Raw genomic sequence first — 19,893 nt, forward strand, 5'->3', positions numbered from 1 at the left:
GCCTGTCTCCATTTTATTTTTTTTCCTCTTTTGACAAAAAGTTACATGTGAATTTTGTGTTTTCATGAGGAAATCAATTGGCAGCCTTGAAAAATCACGTCTTAGCAGCAGCGCGAAGGCTTAGGCTGTGCCTCAGTGGACTGTGAGCTGCCGGCAGTGGAGCTCAGGCAGCAGCTCTGCCCTCGTCAAGGAAGTCCCCACTGGATTTGCTTCTAGAGGCTGAAGCTGCTGCTGGCCCTGACCTGGAGTGGACCTGAGGTGCTGAAGGGCTCTTGCACTGCATTCCAGCCAGTCACCATGCCTGTCCCCCTGCGTGCTGGGCCACTGGTGCTGCTCTTCCTCTGACCTTCATGCCTCAAGGCACCGGGTAAAGCGTGGGTTTGTGGTTTCTGTGTGTTCTACGATACTGCTCCAGTGCTTGTCTTGTGTAAAGGCAGGGACAAGCCCAGGGGACACAAACTATCCCAGTGTGATAAAGGAGTGGCTGATTCAACAGCAGCACTGTGTTGCAGGTGTAGCCGCATGGATGTGTTGGGACATATCCATGGCATTGGAAATCAATCACTCTCAGAAGGACTTTGATCAGTCCAAAAGGGGGGTTCTGTTGTCTGGGTTTTACTTTGCTTGTCTGGACCGTGCCAGCTGCACTGGCTCCAAGTCCTCTTGGCTCTGCTCCTTGCTTACTCACTGAATACCATGAGCACAAAGAGCAGGGTGCTGGAACAGGGGCTGCTCCTGTACTCTGTAACTTCCATGTGCTGTAACCACTTTCCCATTGGGGTTTGGTATGCAGTGTACTGCTCTCTGAAATACACCATGGAAATACACCATCGTGCACTTCAGCCATGTGGAATGGAAGGAGACCTCAAGTCCTTGCTGCCGTTCAACCTCACCTTGGGTTAGAGGTTCTGGAGATGGATCCCTTCTGCACAGAACCAGCTCATGGCAGTTGCTGTTCCATCCACCGAGGCTCATCTCTGCCCAGGGACCAACACAACCAACGGGGGCTGGAAACACTGCCCGGTTCTGCAGGAAGGCAGCAGCGGAGCCAACTTCCACTGCTGACAGACGAAGGCGGCTGCTCCGCGGGTGTTGCCTGAGCAGGGCTGGGAGGAGATGCTCGGATCCAGCCTGGGTGCTGCCGGACGGGGATGCTGCGGGGCCGGGGATGCTGCGGGACGCCCCACCCGCACTCTGCGGGCTGCGGCCCCTTTAAGGACAACGAGGGCGGAGGCTCCGCTGGAGGCTGCGGGCTGGGAGCCTCTCGCGAGATCTGCCTCTTCCGGCCTCAGCGCGGCGTCTCCTACCATACCCGGCCAAGATGGTGAGCGTGGGGGGGGGAACCGGCGGCCGCCATCGGGCTCCATCCTCCGCACCGGCGGCCGCTCGGGGCCCGGTAACGGCGCTGCCGCCTCGGGCTGCCCGGGCCCTGTCTGTGGGGCGGGGGATTGGCTCCGGATGGGCTCTGCCGGGGCCATGGCTGCCCCGGCCGGACCAGGCCTCAGCGGGGCGGGGGAGCCCGGTTCGCCATGGCCGTGCTTGGGGGGGTTGAGCAGGGGCTGCGGGCCCTGACCCCCGTTCCCTGACCCCCGTTCCCTGCCGCTGCAGGCGGAGGTGGAGCAGAAGAAGAAGCGAACGTTCCGTAAGTTCACCTACAGAGGGGTGGACCTGGACCAGCTCCTCGACATGTCCTAGTAAGAGCCGTCGGTGAGCGGCCGGTGCGGGTCCTGCCCCGGCCTTGGTGCGGGTCTGGTGGGGACCCCCCGCCCCGGCCTCACCGTGTCCGTCCCTTGCAGCGAGCAGCTGATGCAGTTGTACAGCGCCCGGCAGCGCCGGCGCCTCAACCGGGGGCTGCGCCGCAAGCAGCACTCGCTGCTGAAGCGCCTGCGGAAGGCCAAGAAGGAGGCTCCCCCCATGGAGAAGCCCGAGGTGGTGAAGACGCATCTGCGGGACATGATCATCCTGCCGGAGATGGTGGGGAGCATGGTCGGGGTGTACAACGGGAAGACCTTCAACCAGGTGGAGATCAAGGTGAGCTGGTGCTGCAGCATTCCTTGGGTTGGTTTCCACCCTCTGTATTCCTGCCCTGTGCCAAAGGATGGAGGCTCCTGCGTGGAGCAGAACCGGCATGGAAGGAGACTGGGAAGTGTTTGCCCTATGTGCGGGCTGCTCACTCATGAGGCTTCAGTGCAGTAAGGGGGTGATGTTAAAGCACACTGGGGCCATGCGCTGCCTGCTCCTGCCTGCCCATTGGCTCTGGGTGATACAGATCCCAGAGCTCTCCTGGGAGTGGAATAACATGAGGGGAGCTGTGACCTGACACTGCCACCAGCATTAAGTGACATTAAATCCGACCTGAAAGCACAGAAAGCCTCTGAATGTTGTGTGGTCACCTCTGGTTCCACAGCAGGCTGCAGTGGCCGATGCCCTGGCTGCTGCAGGGGGGCACTGGGGGGGTTGTGGTGTGTGCCCCAACCCAGGTTGCTGCCAATACCAGTCTCTGTTCTCTTCCAGCCCGAAATGATCGGTCACTACCTGGGGGAGTTCTCCATCACATACAAGCCGGTGAAGCATGGGCGCCCGGGCATTGGAGCCACACATTCCTCCAGGTTCATTCCTCTGAAGTAATGAAGTGGGAGCCTTTTCCATGTGTAAATAAAAGGTGTTTCTCACAAGTATTTATCTCCTGGACTCAGTTCCTGGGGCTGTGGGCAAGAAAAACTCCCTCATCTCAGCCATGGTTTGATGTTCTCCCCAGAATTTACCTGTTCTTTTGGTCAGTGTATGCAGCAAACACAAATGGGCTTAGTAGATGAGTTAAATTCCTTGTTCTTTGCTGGGAAGCCATGGATGCCACTTCTGTCTGAGGCATTTCCATCTATCTGACATTACTTCTGGTGTTCCAGGTGATGCTCTGGGAACACTGGAAAGCGTTTGCTCCATGCCTGAAGTGTGAGTTTGACCATGGAAGTAAGGCAGACTGAGGGGTGGGTGGTTGCCTGGGGCTTTGGAACCAGCCCATCTGCTGCATGGAGGGTACCAAGGACACATTGTGGGGCACTGAGATCCCAAACTCCTATTTTCTCATCTGAAATGTGGGATTCCAAAGGGTTTTGGTGTCTGCTCAGAGCAGGTGGGTGAATTGCTGGTTTCTTGCCCAGGCTGAGGGGGGTTAATGGTTTTCCTTCATGGCTCCAAGGGGAAGCTGCTCTTGAGGACCATGTGGATGATGCAGTCTGGCTCTGGAGCCACCCAAGGTGAGGGTGTCTGTGGTGGCTGCTGGAGGTGTGGTGATGGCCCCAGCTCAGAGGAGCGTTTCCAGGGGGTTCCCTGCAGTAGTCACTGGTGTGGAGGGTCCGTTTTGTCACTGCCCCCAGTGCTCCCAGCACCCTTGTCCTGCAGTTTGCTACCCATGTCAGTACCAACACCATTGCCCTGCCCTGGCACAGCTCAGGGGTTGTGTTGGCACAAGCTGGGCTAGGAAACCTCATGGTGCTGCAGGTGACTGTGGCCAGAGATAGTGACAAACACCCTGATGGTCTCATCCAGCGTCACCAGGATCCGAGGGCCAGGTCTTTGCCCTACAAGGGCTCAGTGCTGGCCCAGGGGGTGATCCCATCTGCTCGGGGGGTCCAGCGGGGGTCACACTGGGGACTTTGGGTTGTGCCCTGCTGGGGTGGTCCCTTTGGGCACTGAGGGCTCCTGGGACCCTTTCAAACCCCAGCCGGACCTTTCCTGATGCTGAGGCCGTTTGTCCTGCAGGGAAGATTCCTGTCACCAGGTCCCTTCTGTTCAGGTGATGTGACCTTGATGGTCCTTGTGCAGGTCCTGCTGGGGGGGGCACAAGGCTGTGGGTGACGGTGATGAGCGGAGCACCCATGTGCGGCCCCAGTGTGGGGCCTGGTGTGGGGCACAGGTCACAGCCACAGGTGTGGGCCAGGATCAGGCCATGGGGTGGGAACGGCCCCGGTTGGGTCCAGCCGGGCCCTGCCGGGGGGGGGCTGCAGAGGCAGCCGATCCCAATGCACGGTGACAGCGGGGGGGGTGAGGGGGGGAAGGGGGTGGTGAAGATTCAGCCCCGGGGTAGGGGCAAATCCCAGCACGGTCCCGTTCCCCCCCCACTGTCCCGTTCCCCCCCCACGGTCCCGTTTCCCCCCCCCCACGGTCCCCTTTCCCCCCCCCCACAGTCCCCGTTCCCCCCCCACTGTCCCGTTCCCCCCCCCACGGGCACAGGAGAGGGGGGGGGCCTCGGCTGCCGCCCCCTAACGGCGGAACCTCCCAACCGGGAGCGGGGGGGGCGGGGGCGGATGCGGCTGCTCGGACCGCGCCTCGCTCAGCTCCGCATCGCCGGGGATGAGGTAACGGAGCGGCCGCACCGGCCCCGCACCCCCCGGGGGGGGGGAGGGGAGCCCCGGTTGGGGGGTTCGGGGTGCGGGGGGGGGGGCTCTGACCTGCATCACCCCCCCACATGTGTGGGGTGCCCCACGGCCTTGGCTGCTCCGATCTGCCCTTGGGGGGGGGGAGCGGCTCCGTCCTGGGCACATCGGGGGGGGCTCGGCAGCTTCAGCCCCAGCGCGGACAAAGGACGGGCAATGCTGGGGATCCGCCCGGAGCCCCCGGGGGGCAGCAGGGACGGTCCCTGTCTCCATTCCCATCTTCATCCCCATCCTCATCCCCATCTTCATCCCCATCCTCATCCCCATCCTCATCCCTGCCCTGCGGACACGGCAATGGGGGCACCAGGGCCCGGGCTGGGGGATGCCAGCGTCTCCCCCCCCCCGCATCCCGCTGCGGGCTCGGATCCCAGCGGAGCCCCCCCCCACCCCAGTGATGCTCCTCACTCCCCCCATAGCAGGGCCGGGAGCTGGGGCTGAGCCCCGGCCCTGAAGCCCCAAACCTGCCCCCTCGGCCCTAAACCTGCCCCAAACCCCCGCAGGGGAGGGGGATCCCGAGGGTCCCACCGCTGTGCCCCCGGGGAAGGAGGTGTCCGCAGCCCCCCCTGGATGCCGCTGTGAGGTAGGTGCTGCCCTCCGGCTCCCATGGGCTGCGGTGTGGGGCTGGCCCCACGAGTCCCTGCATGGGGGGGTCTCTGCTTTGGGGGTGCAGGGACCCAAGCACTCGCCCCACCGGGGACCCAAAGGCTGTGACATGCGCGTGCACGCGTGTTGCATGTAGCAGACGTGTGCTGTGTGCGGGTGTGGGTGCTGCAGGGGGGCGGATGCTGCATGTGAGGGGCAGCAGGTCCCGTGTGCCAGCATCCCTGTGTGCGCCCCACCGTGTGAGCCCCACCGTGTGCGCCCCACCGTGTGAGCCCCACCGTGTGAGCCCCACCGTGTGAGCCCCACCGTGTGCGCCCCACCGTGTGCCTGTGCTGCCGGCAGGGAGCCGTGCATGGGGCTGTGTGTGGGGCTGTGTGTGGGGCTGCCCTGGGGCTCCCTGGGGGCTGTTTGCCGTGGCCGGGGGGTCCCCGGGGCCGCCGCATGTGTCCGGGTCGATCACGGGAGCTGGTGACAACACAAGTGTTTGTTTAACGTCCCTGGGGGGCTCCGGGAGCCGCAGCCGGATGGGGGCTCAGATGTGGCTTCTGTCAGAGGGGCTGCGCTCGGCTGAGGCTGCGCTGCTGGGGCCGCAGTGGTCCCAGTCCCCATCCCCAGTCCTGCTGCTGGGGCCGCAGTGGTCCCAGTCCCCATCCCCAGTCCTGCTGCTGGGGCTGTGCGGGGAGCAGGGGGTACAGGGGGTGGAGGGCTCCCCCAGCCCTGCTATGGGGCAGTGTGTGCTGCAGGAGGCTGCTGCAGTGGGGTGGACAGTGCAGCACAGGGGGTGGTGGGAGCTGTGGGCAGCGCATTGTGCTGGGTACCGCAGATGCTGCCTTGCACCCACTGCAGCATCCGCCCTGAAGGGACCTCGCCGGATGCATCCCGGCCCTGCTGGTGGCCTTGGCCGGTCCAGGGGGGTCCTGAGCACCGTTGGGTGCTGGAGGAGCTGGTCCCAGTGTCCTGGGCAGTCACACACACGGGGTGTGCCCATAGCCCCCCAGCACCGAGCCCCACAGCCTGCGGGGATGTGCTGGGTCTATGGGGCAGGGACGGTCCCGGTGCCCTCCCCGCTGGGTCCGACCGCTCCGCAGACGCCGGTGCCGCGAGAGCCCCTCCCCGCAGGCTGCGGATCCCGGCGTGGCTGCGGCTGCGGCGGCTCCGGGCCCAGAGCTCAGGCCCCGCTCATCGCCCCCCAGACCCCCCCCGGCAGGGGCAGGAGCCGGTGGGGGGGGTGCCCATCCCTGCGGCAGCGCTGGCAGCACCCCCGGAGCGGCCCCAGCCCCACTGAGGGGCTGCGGTGACCCCCAGGCTCCTGCAGCAGCATCTCAGCCCCTGCACACGGAGCTGAGGTTTGTGGGGCTGGGGGGGGGGGGGGGGGGGAAAGGGGGGAAAAGGGGGGAACTGTTCCCCTGCATCCTCCCAGTGCTGTGTCCTCAGTGCTGACCCCCCTGCCCCGTATCTGGTGGGTGCTCTGGAAGGGCCATGGACCCTCCTGCTCTGCCCCATCACTGTCGCCATAGCAATGGGAGGCTCTGCTCAGCCTGCATCCTGCATCCTGCATCCCTAATCCTGCATCCCTGCATCATCCTGCATCCCTCACCCACCCTCCCGCAGCCGGTATCCTCCTTCCTGCATCCCTCATTGTTCATCATCCATCCCACATCTGCAGCCTGTGTCTTGATTGTCTTGCTCCCACATCCCTCATCCCATACCCCCGTCCTTCTGCCACCTCCCACAGCCTTGTTCCCCCAACCCCCCCTCTGTACCCACCCCCTCCGGGGGTTATTTCATTCCGGGGGGGGGGGGGGGGGCAGCGATTTGGAGAGGGGCATTTGCACCGTGGGGTCTTTGTCTCCCTTAGGAAGCGTGGCTGGCCCTGGTGCAGCGTGGTCAGAGCCAGGCAGTGGGAAGGGGGGTACACCCAAGCTGGAGCAGGATGGGGGACCCCCATGTGGCGTGGGGCGCAGGGATGGGGAGCGATGTGGGGTGGGGCCGGGATGGCTCCTGGGGTGGGAAGGACACAGGTGGGGGCTTGGGACGGTGCTGATCCCCCCCCTGCCTGGTGCTGGAGCCCCCAAACGGATCCCAGCGCAGACACCGGCGGTGCCAGGGATCGATCCGGGCAGCTGCCCCGGGCGGGCTGAGGGGGGGACGGGTAGGGCCCGATCCTGCCCCATGCTGGGGGCACACGGGGAGGGATGAGCTGGGCGTGCAATGGGGTAACCGCTGTGCACCCCCTCCCTGCCCGCACCGCCTGCACACGGGGCACGGACGAGGGCAGCTCGGGGCTATGGAGCCGGACCCGTCGGGATCCCCATCCCTGTGCCCCCCATGCCCCTTGTGTGCCCCCCCCCCGTCCGGTGCGGGGGCAAAGGAGGAGGTTTGGGGGGGACCGGGGTTGGCTGCAGTGGGACAAAGGGGGGGTGGGGCATGGAGGGGGCATGGAGGGGGCTGGGGGTGCTGCGGGGGGGCCGGGACTGGTTCCGCTGCGGGGGGAGCGCGGAGAGGGAGAAGGCTCCGGGAAGACAAAAGGGAGACAAAGGGGGACGGGAGCTGCGGAGCTGGGAACCAGGCAGGGGCTGCGGGCGGAGTGAGGGGCCGGGCACCCCCTATGGGGGCTGTCCCTGTGGGAGGCTTGGGGCCGGGCACCCCCTATGGGGGCTGTCCCTGTGGGAGGCTTGGGGCCGGGCACCCCCTATGGGGCTGTCCCTTCGAGAGGCTTGAGGCCGGGGCAGCCTTGTGAGGGCGGCCGGGCTCCCCCCTCGGGATCTGTGGGGTGCCGGGGGTGCTGCCACGTTGCCCCCCCCCCTCGCAGGAGCAGGAGGTGCTGAAGATGTCCGGCTCCATCGCCTCGTACGATCAATTGGTGCGGCAAGTGGAGGCGCTGAAGAAGGAGAACAGCCACCTCCGACGGGAGCTGGAGGACAACTCCAACCACCTCTCCAAGCTGGAGAATGAGACCTCGGACATGAAGGTGAGGCCGAGCCCGGACCCCGGCACACGGGATGGGATGGGGGGGATGCTCCTGCACGGTACCCACCTCCCCAATGGTCTGTCCCTGGGTTAGGAGGTCCTGAAGCACCTCCAGGGGAAGCTGGAGCAGGAGGCTCGGGTCATGGTGTCCTCGGGACAAACGGAGGTCCTGGACCAGCTGAAAGGTGCGTGCCCAGGATGGGGTGCGGGTGTCCCAGCCAGGCCCCCCCTTACACTGCTGCCCCTGTTCCCAGCCCTGCAGATGGACATCACCACCCTCTACAACCTCAAGTTCCCCCCGGAGGTGCCTGGAAGCAGCCGCAGCACCGAGGACACCCCCTTGCCCCCTGCCCCACAGCGGGACAGCAGCGGGGACCTGGGCAGAGCCACGTTCCGGATGCTGGAGGAGCTGGACCGGGAGAGGTGAGGGCCGGGATGGGAGGGATGCAGGGGGTGTGGATGGGGCTGGGGGCTCACAGGATCCCCCCATCCCAAGGTGCTTCCTGCTGGGTGAGATCGAGAAGGAGGAGAAGGAGAAGGTTTGGTATTACACCCAACTGCAGAGCCTGGCCACGCGTCTGGAGGAGCTGCCCCATGTGGAGACGGTGAGCAGGGGGTCCCTGCCCCCCCGGGGCACAGGCAGGGCCCTGCACCCCCTCATGCCATCCCCTCTCTTTGCTCCCCCCAGTTCTCCATGCAGATGGATCTCATCCGGCAGCAGTTGGAGTTCGAGGCTCAGCACATCCGCTCGCTGATGGAGGAGCGCTTCGGGACAGCGGATGAGATGGTGCAGCGGGCACAGGTCAGGGCGGGCAGGATGTGTCCCTTGTCCTCCCCACACCTCCTGTGCTGAGCCTGCCCCATCCCACAGCCTCAGCCCTGGGCACCCTCACGCTCAGCACCAGGGTCTGTGCAACCTCACACCCAGCTCTTTGCATCCACACACAGCTCCACGCACACTGACACAAGCCCTGTGCACCCCAACACCCACCCTTGTGCACCCATTGCACCTGTGGGGGGGTCCCAGCCCTCGCTGACCCCCACTCTTCCCCCAGATCCGGGCATCCCGGCTGGAACAGATCGACAAAGAGCTCATGGAGGCACAGGACAAGGTGCAGCAGCCGGAGCCGCAGGTAATGGGACGGGGCTGACCCTGCGGGGTCTGTCCCAGTGCCCATGGGATGCTGGAGCCGGGACCGGGCTCCCCATCCAACTCCATTATCCCAACGGGCCCCGCCGGCGCCAGGGCTTTGTGTGGCTGCCGGCACCGAGAACGGGCAGTTGCCATGGAGACGAGAAGTAGGCCATGGCGCAGCGGGCGGCGGAGGCTCCTGCAGCATCTGCCGGATGGTGCCAACCATCACCACAGCCACCAGCACTTGCTCCTCCATGACCCATAGACACCATCACCCCCAGCCCCTGCATCACCCCCAGCCCCTCCATCACCCCCAGCCCCTGCATCACCTCCAGCCCCTCCATCACCCCCAGCCCCTCCGTCACAGCAAGGCTCCTCCATCACCCATGTCCCCTCCATCACCTCTGTCCTCTCCATCACCCATGGCCCCTCCATCATCTGCAGCCCTGCACACCTCAGCTAGCCCCACTTCCCTTGCAGCCCCTCCATTGCCACGCAAGCAGCTCTGTGGGCTTGTCCCCAGCAGTCCTCACTGCCCCCCCCTTGCTTCACCCACGCTTTTCCTTTTGTGAGCCTGCTGCTGTGGCAGCCCCCTCCCAATCAGCCCCGATTCCAGCTTAAAATACAGCCTTGGCACTGGTGAAAGCAACTGGGAAACGCTGCTATTTAATGGCACCCGTGGGTTGTTGCAAAGCAGGAAGGGACTGGGCATGGGGGGCAAGGGCAGCGCATTGCAACCCACCCCCATCTGCCCCCTTCTCTGCAGCTCTGTGGGAAGGGGCCGGGCATGGAGGGCGATGGCAGCCTGGACCCCCCGACCCACCCCGAGGAGGGGGGCAGCAGCAAGGTGAGGGGCAGCAGCACCAGAGCCTGGCTGGGGTGGGCTGGAGGGTGGGGGCAGCCGTGTGTAACCCTGACCCCCCCGCAGGTGGAGGTGGTGTTCTGGCTCCTGTCCATGCTGGCCACACGGGACAAGGATGACATGTCCCGCACGCTGCTGGCCATGTCCAGCTCGCAGGAGAGCTGCCAGGCCATGCGCAAGTCGGGCTGCCTGCCCCTGCTCATCCAGATCCTGCATGACTCAGATGGGGAGCCGGGACCCCCCGAGAGCCCCCCCGGCACCAAGGATGCCCGCATGCGTGCCAATGCTGCCCTCCACAACATCGTCTTCTCCCAGCCCGACGAGGGCCAGGCCAAGAAGGAGATGAGAGTGCTGCATGTGCTGGAGCAGATCCGCTCCTACTCGGAGACCTGTTGGGACTGGCTGCAGATGCAGAGCAGGGCTGGGGGCAGAGGCCTTGAGAATGGCACAGGTATGGGGCGAGGAGCATGGACACACACGCATGGTGGTGCACATCTGTGAGCATCCGAGGGTGCTGGAGGTGGTGGTGATGGGAGGACACCCCCCAGGCTGACCCCTTTCTCCCTGCAGCACCAGTGCCCATCGAGCCCCAGATCTGCCAGGCCACCTGTGCCATCATGAAGCTGTCCTTCGATGAGGAGTACCGGCGTGCCATGAACGAGCTGGGTGAGATGGGGTGGGCACTGGGAGCGGGCTCCATCCCTTCTGTACCCTCCTCCCCGGTGCCACCCCCCATCCTGTCCTGCAGGAGGGCTGCAGGCGGTGGCAGAGCTGCTGCAAGTGGACTATGAGATGCACAGGATGACAAACGACCCCCTGAACCTGGCTCTGCGGCGGTACGCGGGGATGGCCCTCACCAACCTCACCTTCGGAGACGTGGTCAACAAGGTTGGGGGTCTGCGGGAGTGGGGTTTGAGGGCTGGGGGGGGGGTACAGCATCACCTCAGCACCCTCGTCCTCCCACAGGCAACGCTGTGCTCCCGTCGGGGCTGCATGGAAGCCATCGTGGCTCAGCTGGGCTCTGACAGTGAGGAGCTGCATCAGGTGGGTGCTGGCTTCCTGTGTGCTCACAGCCCAGAACCCAGCCGGGTGCTGGGCTGCATCCAGAGCAGTGTGAGCAGTGGGATGAAGGAGGTGATCCTGCCCCATTGCTCTGCTCTGTGAGACCTCCCTTGGAGCATTCTATGCAGTTCTGGTGTCCTCAACATAAGGACATGGAGCTGTTGGAGCGAGTCCAGAGGAGGCCACGAGGATGCTCAGGGGCTGGAGCAGCTCCTGTATGGAGACAGGCTGAGAACACTGGGGCTGTTCAGCCTGGAGAAGAGAAGCTGCGTGGAGACCTCAGAGCAGCTTCCAGAGTCTGAAGGGGGCTACAAGGATGTAGAGGGAGCCACTTCATCAGGGACTGCAGTGATAGGACAAGGGGTGATGGGTTCAGACTGAAACAGGGGAAGTTCAGGTTGGATGTAAGGAAGAAGTTCTTTACTGTGAGGATGCTGAAGCTCTGGCACAGGGTGCTCAGAGAAGTCCATCCCTGGCAGTGCTCAAGGCCAGGCTGGTCAGAGCCTTGGTTGACATGGTCTAGTGTGAGGTATGGCAGGGAGCTGGACCTGGATGGTCCTGAGGTCCTTTCCAACCCAAACCATTCTATGATCCTATGGCAGTGTGGGGGCTCCCTGGGTGGGGGGACAGGCAGGGACAGTCCCATTGCCCACGTCCTTTGCTCTGCCCTCCCAGGTGGTCTCCAGCATCCTGAGGAACCTGTCCTGGCGCGCTGACATCAACAGCAAGAAGGTGCTGCGGGAGGTGGGCAGTGTGACCGGACTCATGCGCTGTGCACTGCATGCGGGCAAGGTGAGCACCGGAGCGGGCAGGAGCGGGCGCTGGGGCGGCCGGACCGGGGCTGATGGATCCGTGTCCCATCCTGCATCAGGAGTCCACCCTGAAGAGTGTCCTGAGCGCGCTGTGGAACCTGTCAGCCCACAGCACAGAGAACAAAGCTGCCATCTGTGGGGTGGACGGGGCCCTGGGCTTCCTGGTGAGCACCCTGACCTACAAGTGCCAGAGCAATTCGCTGGCCATCATTGAGAGCGGAGGTGGCATCCTCAGGAATGTCTCCAGCCTCATTGCCACGAGGGAAGACTACAGGTGAGGGGCACTGCAGACTGGGGTGGGAGGGGAGAAGAGAAGCTGTGTGGAGACCTCAGAGCAGCTTCCAGTATCTGAAGGGGGCTATAGGGATGCTGGGGATGGACTCTTCATTAGGGACTGTAGTGATAGGACAAGGGGGAACGGGTTGGAACTTAAACAGCAGAGGTTTAGATTGGATATAAGGAAGAAATTCTTTCCTGTGAGGGTGCTGAGGCACTGGAATGGGTTGCCCAGGGAGGCTGTGAATGCTCCATCCCTGGCAGTGTTCAAGGCCAGGTTGGATGAAGCCTTGGGTGCCATGGTTTAGTGTGAGGTGTTCCTGCCCATGGCAGGGGGTTGGAACTGGATGATCTTAAGGCCCTTTCCAACCCAACCCATTCTATGACTCTCTGATGTCCTGATGTCCGGGATCCCATCTCGCAGGCAGGTGCTCCGGGACCACAACTGCCTGCAGACACTCCTGCAGCACCTGCGCTCGCACAGCCTCACCATCGTCAGCAACGCTTGTGGCACGCTCTGGAACCTGTCTGCCCGCAGCCCCCGGGACCAGGAGCTGCTGTGGGACCTGGGGGCGGTCAGCATGCTGCGCAACCTCATCCACTCCAAGCACAAGATGATCGCCATGGGCAGCGCGGCCGCATTGCGCAACCTCCTCACCAACCGGCCCCCCAAATACAAGGAGACGGCTGTGGTGTCGCCGGGCTCCTGCATGCCCTCCCTATACATGCGCAAGCAGAAGGCACTGGAGGCCGAGCTGGATGCCAAGCACTTGGCTGAGACCTTTGACACCATGGAGAAGCAGAGCCTGAAAAGCCAGAGCGCGAAGAAGCCGGCGCGGCACGTGGAGAGCTTGGTGAAGGACTATGCCTCCGACTCCGGCTGCTTCGACGATGATGAGGTGCCCAACATCTCCACTGGTGTGGAGACTGCCAGTGCTTCCGTGCTTTCCATGTTCCTCAATTCCTCCTTCCTGCAGGGGCAGGCGCTGCCCCGGGCGCTGGCACAGAGGCGATGCCCGGAGCCAGAGAAGGACAGCACCAAAGCAGCCGAGCCCAAGAAGCTGCCGCTGCCGGAGGACGACGTCTCACTGGCTGCCGAGAAGTTGGCCAACAAGATCTCCAGCACAGTGGCCAAGATCGACAAGCTGGTGGAGGACATCTCCACCATGCACACGTCCTCAGACGACAGCTTCAGCCTCAGCTCCGAGGACCACTGCCTGGAATGGCAGTACGGCCCCGAGGAGGTGCACGAGGCACGTGCCCAGTCCTGCTCACCGTGTCGCCTCTCGGATGCCGGCGGCTTCACCAAGCGGGAGGGCCTGAGCCGGGCACACACATTGCTGCGGCTGAAGACAGCCTACACCAGCCTGTCCAACGACAGCCTCAACAGCGGCAGCACCAGCGATGGGTACTGCACCAAGGAGCACATGAAGCCCTGCACCAGGGCCTCCTTCCTTGACTACCGGGAGGAGCTGCCGCGGTACCAGAAGCGGCCAAGCCGGCTTGACCTCAAGAGCATCCTGAGCAGCAAGCCGGAGAGGGCTGAACCCCCCACGCTCAAGGGCAGAGACCCGGCTGAGCCTGACAAGCCAGAGCAGCGAGAGCTTCCTGAACGGACCAAGAAGACGGTGACTTTCCCCAGCCCAAAGGCACTGGAGAAAGAGGCTGAGTGGAAGAAGGAGGCAGGCAGCAAACTATCCCCTGACTCCCAGGTCCGCACCATCAAACTCTCCCCATCCTACCAGCACATCCCCCTGCTTGAGAGCCTGGCGAAGAGCGGCATGGCCACTGGCACTGGCCACCACTCCTCCCTCCTGGGCAGGAAGCAAGCCTGTCTTCCCCCCACACTGCTGCAGACAGCCGAGACCTTGAGCAAGATCCCGGAGAAGCTGCCTGCCCACCCACCGGCCACAGCGGAGCAGGAGTCAGTGCAGAAGTACTCAGTGGAGGACACCCCCATCTGCTTCTCAAGGTGCAGCTCCCTCTCCTCCCTCTCCTCGGCAGACAATGTGCTCGATGGGCAAAGCCACAGTGAGAATGAATTGGACAGTGACTCCTCCCTGGAGATCCTGGAGATGGAGGAAGAGGATGCAGAAGGAGAGGACAGGAGGCAGGAGAAGGCCGTAGATATGGGTCTAGCCATGCCGGTGGGGATTTCCCAGCCCATCAGCATCCCCTTCCCAAAGCGTGACAAGGTCTTCCTGCGGGAGTCATCCCCATCGCACCAGGAGGACCTCACGCCCTCGAGCTCCTCAGAGAACTACATCCAGGAGACACCCCTGGTGATGAGCCGCTGCAGCTCCGTCAGCTCCCTGGGCAGCTTCGAGAGCCCCTCCATCGCCAGCTCCATCCAGAGCGACCCATGCAGTGAGATGATCAGCGGCACCATCAGCCCCAGTGAGCTGCCCGACAGCCCTGGGCAGACCATGCCACCCAGCCGCAGCAAGACCCCCCTGTTCGAGCTGGGCTGCCAGCCGGAGAAGGAGACCAGTCAGTTCAACATCCAGTGGGAGAACAACGTCAAGAAGTTCATGGAGATCACTGATTTCAAGGAACGCTTCCAGCTGCCCCAGGACCTGGACTCCATGGTCTACTTCACAGTGGAGAAACCCAACGAGAACTTCTCGTGCGCCTCCAGCCTGAGCGCGCTGCCCCTGCACGAGCACTATGTGCAGAAGGATGTGGAGCTCAAGCTGATGCCCACGTTCCCGGAGAAGAACAGCCTGAACTTCGTGGCTCATGAGAAGAGGGAGGAGCGTCGGGATGAGCGGTACCTGGAGGGCCGGCGGCGAGGGGACCGCGCTGAGCCCCCCGATGATGATGACATCGAGATCCTCAAGGAGTGCATCAGCTCTGCCATGCCCTCCCGCTTCCGCAAGGTGAAGACCTCCCTGCTGTCCGGCCAGGTCCTGCACCCCCAGACCAAGAAGCCGGTGCACGTCCCTGTGTACATGCTGGTGCCAGCCCACACGCACCCCGGCATCCCCAGGCACCTGCGTGCCTCTGCCCGCGACCTCTTCAAGGATGATGACTCCTTCACTGACTCTGCTGATGGGACCCCTGTCAACTTCTCCAGCGCTGCCTCTCTGAGCGATGAGACCCTGCGCTACCCGGCCACCGAGGAGGCCGAGCCCCCCCGTGGCCCAGGCACAGGGCACCCGGTTCTGCCCGATGGGCACCACGAGGCTGGCACCATCCCGGCCAGGAGAGCCGCCTCCGGCAGCTCGGCACCCGCCCGGCTAAGCTCAGCCCGCAAGGGGAAAGCAGGATCGAGCTGTGGCCAAGGTGGGGATGGGAAGTGGGGCCAGCCCCCTGCAAAGGGTGGCCCCAACCTGGAGCTGGAGGTGGGAAGGACCAGTGGTCCCTCTGGGAGGAAGGATGCTCCCCAGGAGGATGGGGTGGCCTTCCAGTCACTGTGCCACACCACACCGACCGAGGAAGCTGTCTACTGCTTCTATGAGCAGGACTCGGAGCAGCCACCCGAGGCAGGCAAGGGGGTGTCCAGCAGCAGAGCCCAGCCTGGCCAAGCAGCTAGGAAGGAGAACCGGAGCAGCTCCGGCCCCCGGAAGGAGCCTGAGCCCCGTCCCAGTTCACGACCAGTGAAGATGAAGCCACAGAACAACCTCATTGCTGATGAGACACCACCGTGCTATTCCCTTAGCTCCTCCATGAGCTCACTGAGCGATGCCAACCTCTCCGACAGCGAGGAGCGGGGCCAGCCCTGTGGCAAAGCTGCTTGGTTGCGGTCAGGGCAGGCTCAAGGGGGCTCCCCCAGCTCCCCCAGCCTCAACTCAGAGGATGATTTGCTGCAGAAGTGCATCGGCTCAGCCATGCCCAAGCACCGGCGGCCCTCAGCTCGCCGGAGGATGGCAGAGCGCAAGCAGAAGCCTGTGGGTGCCAGTGGGAGGGATCGGAAAGCAGAAGGGAGGCATTGTCCTACCGAGGATGCCAGCTCCGACCGGGGCTCAGACCTGGACAGTGTGGAGTGGCAAGCCATCCAGGAGGGGGCCAACTCCATAGTCACCTGGCTGCACCAGGCTGCTGCCTCCCTCTCGCGGGAGCCTTCCTCCGAGTCTGACTCCATCCTCTCCTTCATGTCGGGGCTCTCGGTTGGCTCCACTCTGCAGCTCTCCTTGGGCAGGCAGGACAAGAAGCGGGTTGGCAGCGTGGCCAGCCGGGATGCAGCGAGGAGGGAGCACAGCAAGAGCCGCCCGGAGAGGAAGGATGCGCCCGGTGCCCGCTCTGCCGGACGTGGCAGTGCCAGGGCAGAGCGGAGCCCAGCTCCCACCAAGCCGGTACCGAACCTGCCCGTGGTCTTCCGTGGCAGGACCGTCATCTACATGCCCAGCCTGGCCAAGGACACCCCCAGCCCGAGGGCCACCCCGAAGAAAAGCCCTGCAGCCAAGCCCGAGGCGCCGGCAGCCAAGAACCTGTCCCTGAGCCAGCAGCGCTCTCGGAGCCTGCACCGGCTGGGCAAGCCCCCCGAAACCGGGGACCTGGCGCTGCCCAAGAGGAGCACAACTCCTCCCGCCCGCATTGGCAAGGGCCCCCCTTCCTCGGGCTCCTCTCGCACCTCCACCCCGTCCCAACACGCCCCCAAGAAGCTGCCGTCTCCCTCCCAGCACCCCAAGCAGGGTCCTGCAGCCACGGGCAAGGTGGGCAGCTCATCCTCCCCACCCGGCCCCCCGGCTAAAGCCCCGGCCCCCAGGCCCTCGGCTCCCAAGCCGTCCAAGACGCAGAAGTCACCGGTCCGCATCCCCTTCATGCAGAAGCCCAGCAGGAAGGTGCTGCCTGGCCGGGGAACCATGCCGGTGCTGGAGGAGCAGGCTGACGGTGGGAAGGGCAGCAGACCGGCAAGCGGCCGCCTCAACCTGGTGCGGATGTCATCCACCCGTTCCAGCGGCAGCGATTCGGAGCGCTCCGGCTTCCTGCGCCAGCTCACGTTCATCAAGGAGTCCTCCAGCCTGCTGCTGCGGCACCGCGCGGAGCGCTCCCCAGCGCAGCCCCGACGGGGCTCACCGCAGCGCAGCCGGGACACGCTCCCGGCCGTGTTCCTCTGCTCCTCCCGCTGTGACGAGCTCAAGGCAGCCAAGCCGGCGGCCTCCAGCCCACGGCCGCTCGTCTCCAGAGCCCAGCCCGGCAGCAAAGTCCCCACCGGGGTAAAGCCACCGCGGAGGACCAGCTCTGAGAGCCCGTCCCGGCTGCCGGTGAAGACCAGCATCCCTGCTCCCGAGCCCTTCAAGAGGTACTCGTCCTCGCCCAACATCAGCGTGGCGCGGAGGACGAGCAGCCCTTCCTCCGTCCTCTCGGCCCGTTCCGAGGCTTCAGCGCGGCAGCGGCGGCAGCCCCAGGCGGCCCCCGGTGAGCAGCCGGTGAAGCCGCCGGTGGTGGTGATGAAGGGCACATGGAGGAGGATTCGGGATGAGGACATCCCGCACATCCTCAAGAGCACGCTGCCCTCCTCGGCTCTGCCGCTGGCGGGTGCTGGTGAGGAGGAGCGTCCCAGCAGCCCCAGGAAGACCAGTGATGCTGTGGTGCAGACTGAGGACTTCTCCACCACCAAGACCAACTCCAGCACCTCTCCCACCCTGGAGACCCGTGAGGGGCCCCCGCACACCCGTGCCACCTGCGATGGTGAAGCTCTGGTCCCACCCAAGGCCACGCTGCCCATCTCCTTCAGCCACGAGGCACCCGCTGGTACCTTCCCTGCCAGCCGACACGGCTCCCCAAGCAAAGCCGCCCGTGTCACCCCCTTCAACTACGTCCCCAGCCCCATGGCGGTGACAGCGGTGGCTGACAAGGGGGTGGAGAAAATCCAGGCTTGAGCAGCCCCAGCAAGGGCCCCATGACACCCTGTCCTATGGGAGCCAGCCAGAACTGGGCTGGGGACACAGCAGCCTGGGATGCTCGGGAACCAGAAGCCACCGCAATCCGCTGCCTGCCCCAGCTGGGGTCATGCTGTACCAGAGCATCGCAGTTCTCAGTGCTGAGGACCAAGCAGAGCCAGGGGGACCTGCTGGGTGCTGGGATGGGGCTGATGTCCCATCCCATCCTCCCACTGTTGGACACCCTGGAACAAGCTGAGGGAGGAGCCGTACCCTCATCCAGCTCCCTTGAATTGGGCAGAGGCTGAACCAGGACCTGACCCTGCACACCAGGAGGGTGGCACTCCCTGCTTCTGCTTGCGTTGCCACCAACACCCTGCTCTGCCAGCAATCAGCTCACTTATTACCTGGTGGGGAGGGAACACGTGGCTGGATCAATGCAGGGAGAGGCTTCACAGGGGAAGAGCTCATGGCTGTGGGGAGATGGGGGCCAGAGCCCCCCTGTTGGTGCTGCTGGAGGGTCCTAAATAAGGGCCATGGCTGATTGCTAATGGGTAACCTGCAGCCATGGTGCTTGCACTTGTTCACAGCAGTGTTGGAGGGAAGAGGCACAGGAGGAGCCAGGAAGGGGCTTGCTGGTGGATAATGGGGTCTTGATGGGCTCGTTCCTGGAGGGTGCTTGCAGGGTGGGAGCTGCCCTGGAAGGGGAAGCATGCTGAACTGGTGCCAGGGTGCCCAACCCCTAGGGAAGGGTCCAAGGCCCCTCACCCCCATCCGCAGCCCCCCAGTCCCATCCCAGCCCACAGCCGGGGTGTCCCCATGTGCCATGGACACGAGTCCATCTGGGAGTGGATCATGCCCATGAGCATGGGGGCTGCCAGCCCCAAAGCATCCAGGAACCCCCTGCTACTGCTGTCAGCCTCATGTGCTGGGACTGGGAGATGCAGGAAGCACCTTGACCCTAAGGAGTGGATGGGATGGGGCTGAGCTGCTGGTGAACACACCACCCACGCTGGGTGCTCCCTATAGCTTGTTGCCTGCTGTGGATGACCAATGGCATCCCCACAGTGCCAAGGGGGCAGACACAGGACTATGGGGACATGTGCAGAGGAAACAGGGATCACCCCAAGGGCCAAGGGGAACATAGCAAGGGGCTCTTGGGACTTGCACAGGGGTTGTGGGGACATGCAGTGGGCTCATAGGGATATGCACTCAGCCCAGGGAGACACCAGGGCTATGGGGACATGCAGTGGGCTCATAGGGATATGCACTCAGCCCAGGGAGACACCAGGGCTATGGGGACATGCAAGGGCTCCCCGGGGATGTGCACCAGGGTCATGGGGATGTGCAGACCCCGGTGCTGGCTGGAGACCTCTGTTCCAGCAGTGGCTGGGAGGCTGCAGCCATTGGAACCCAGGGCTGGTGCTGAAGGAAAGGAGACAAAGTCCCCTGGGAAACTCCTGAGTGCCATAACCCAGCATCGGATGTGCTGGGAGGACCAACATCATCCCATGTACTTGGCAGCAGCCCCACGTTCAAGCCCCACCACCCAGCCCCACTCTTGCCCATCTCTGCTCCACATGTGCCCCTTGACTTCAGCTCTCTATGGACAACCCCACCAGGTTCTGCGGCGCGCTGCTCCCTCCTTCACTGTATGTATGTACTAAGGATGTTATCTTACTGGGACTCTGGGCAGTATTAAGAATTAAAAGCCAACCTGTGTAAATAGGAAGGGCTGGTCTGTCTATCCCACACACTTGGGCTGAAATGCAGCCTCTCCAAAGCGTTTTCTGCATCTATTTCTTGTGCAGGGTGGTAGCAGGATACAGACTCCTGTAAGGCAGACAGCCACCCTGTGGGGTGTTATGGTGACTTTACCCCCCAGCCACCAAGTGAAACAAGGCAGGCAGAA

The 19,893-nt window shown here is 64.0% G+C and overlaps 2 protein-coding genes across 2 annotated transcripts; both read left to right on the forward strand.

Moving 5' to 3' along the window:
- The first annotated feature begins 1,240 nt into the window (after positions 1–1,240).
- Positions 1,241–2,678, forward strand: RPS15 (ribosomal protein S15). Its single transcript, XM_034070798.1, has 4 exons — positions 1,241–1,324; positions 1,609–1,694; positions 1,797–2,031; positions 2,515–2,678. Exons 1-4 carry the CDS (start codon positions 1,322–1,324, stop codon positions 2,626–2,628), a joined length of 438 nt encoding a protein of 145 aa, XP_033926689.1. The 5' UTR covers positions 1,241–1,321; the 3' UTR covers positions 2,629–2,678.
- A 1,624-nt stretch (positions 2,679–4,302) lies between these two features.
- APC2 (APC regulator of WNT signaling pathway 2) lies at positions 4,303–19,713 on the forward strand. Its single transcript, XM_034070646.1, has 16 exons — positions 4,303–4,358; positions 4,937–5,016; positions 7,852–8,010; positions 8,104–8,194; positions 8,264–8,432; positions 8,506–8,614; positions 8,698–8,811; positions 9,065–9,142; positions 9,911–9,991; positions 10,073–10,457; positions 10,577–10,672; positions 10,755–10,894; positions 10,973–11,050; positions 11,744–11,860; positions 11,940–12,154; positions 12,581–19,713. Exons 3-16 carry the CDS (start codon positions 7,870–7,872, stop codon positions 17,979–17,981), a joined length of 7,215 nt encoding a protein of 2,404 aa, XP_033926537.1. The 5' UTR covers positions 4,303–4,358; positions 4,937–5,016; positions 7,852–7,869; the 3' UTR covers positions 17,982–19,713.
- The last annotated feature ends 180 nt before the right edge of the window (positions 19,714–19,893 follow it).

This window comes from Melopsittacus undulatus, chromosome 19, assembly GCF_012275295.1.
Source record: "Melopsittacus undulatus isolate bMelUnd1 chromosome 19, bMelUnd1.mat.Z, whole genome shotgun sequence".
In the NCBI taxonomy this organism is placed as follows: domain Eukaryota; kingdom Metazoa; phylum Chordata; class Aves; order Psittaciformes; family Psittaculidae; genus Melopsittacus; species Melopsittacus undulatus.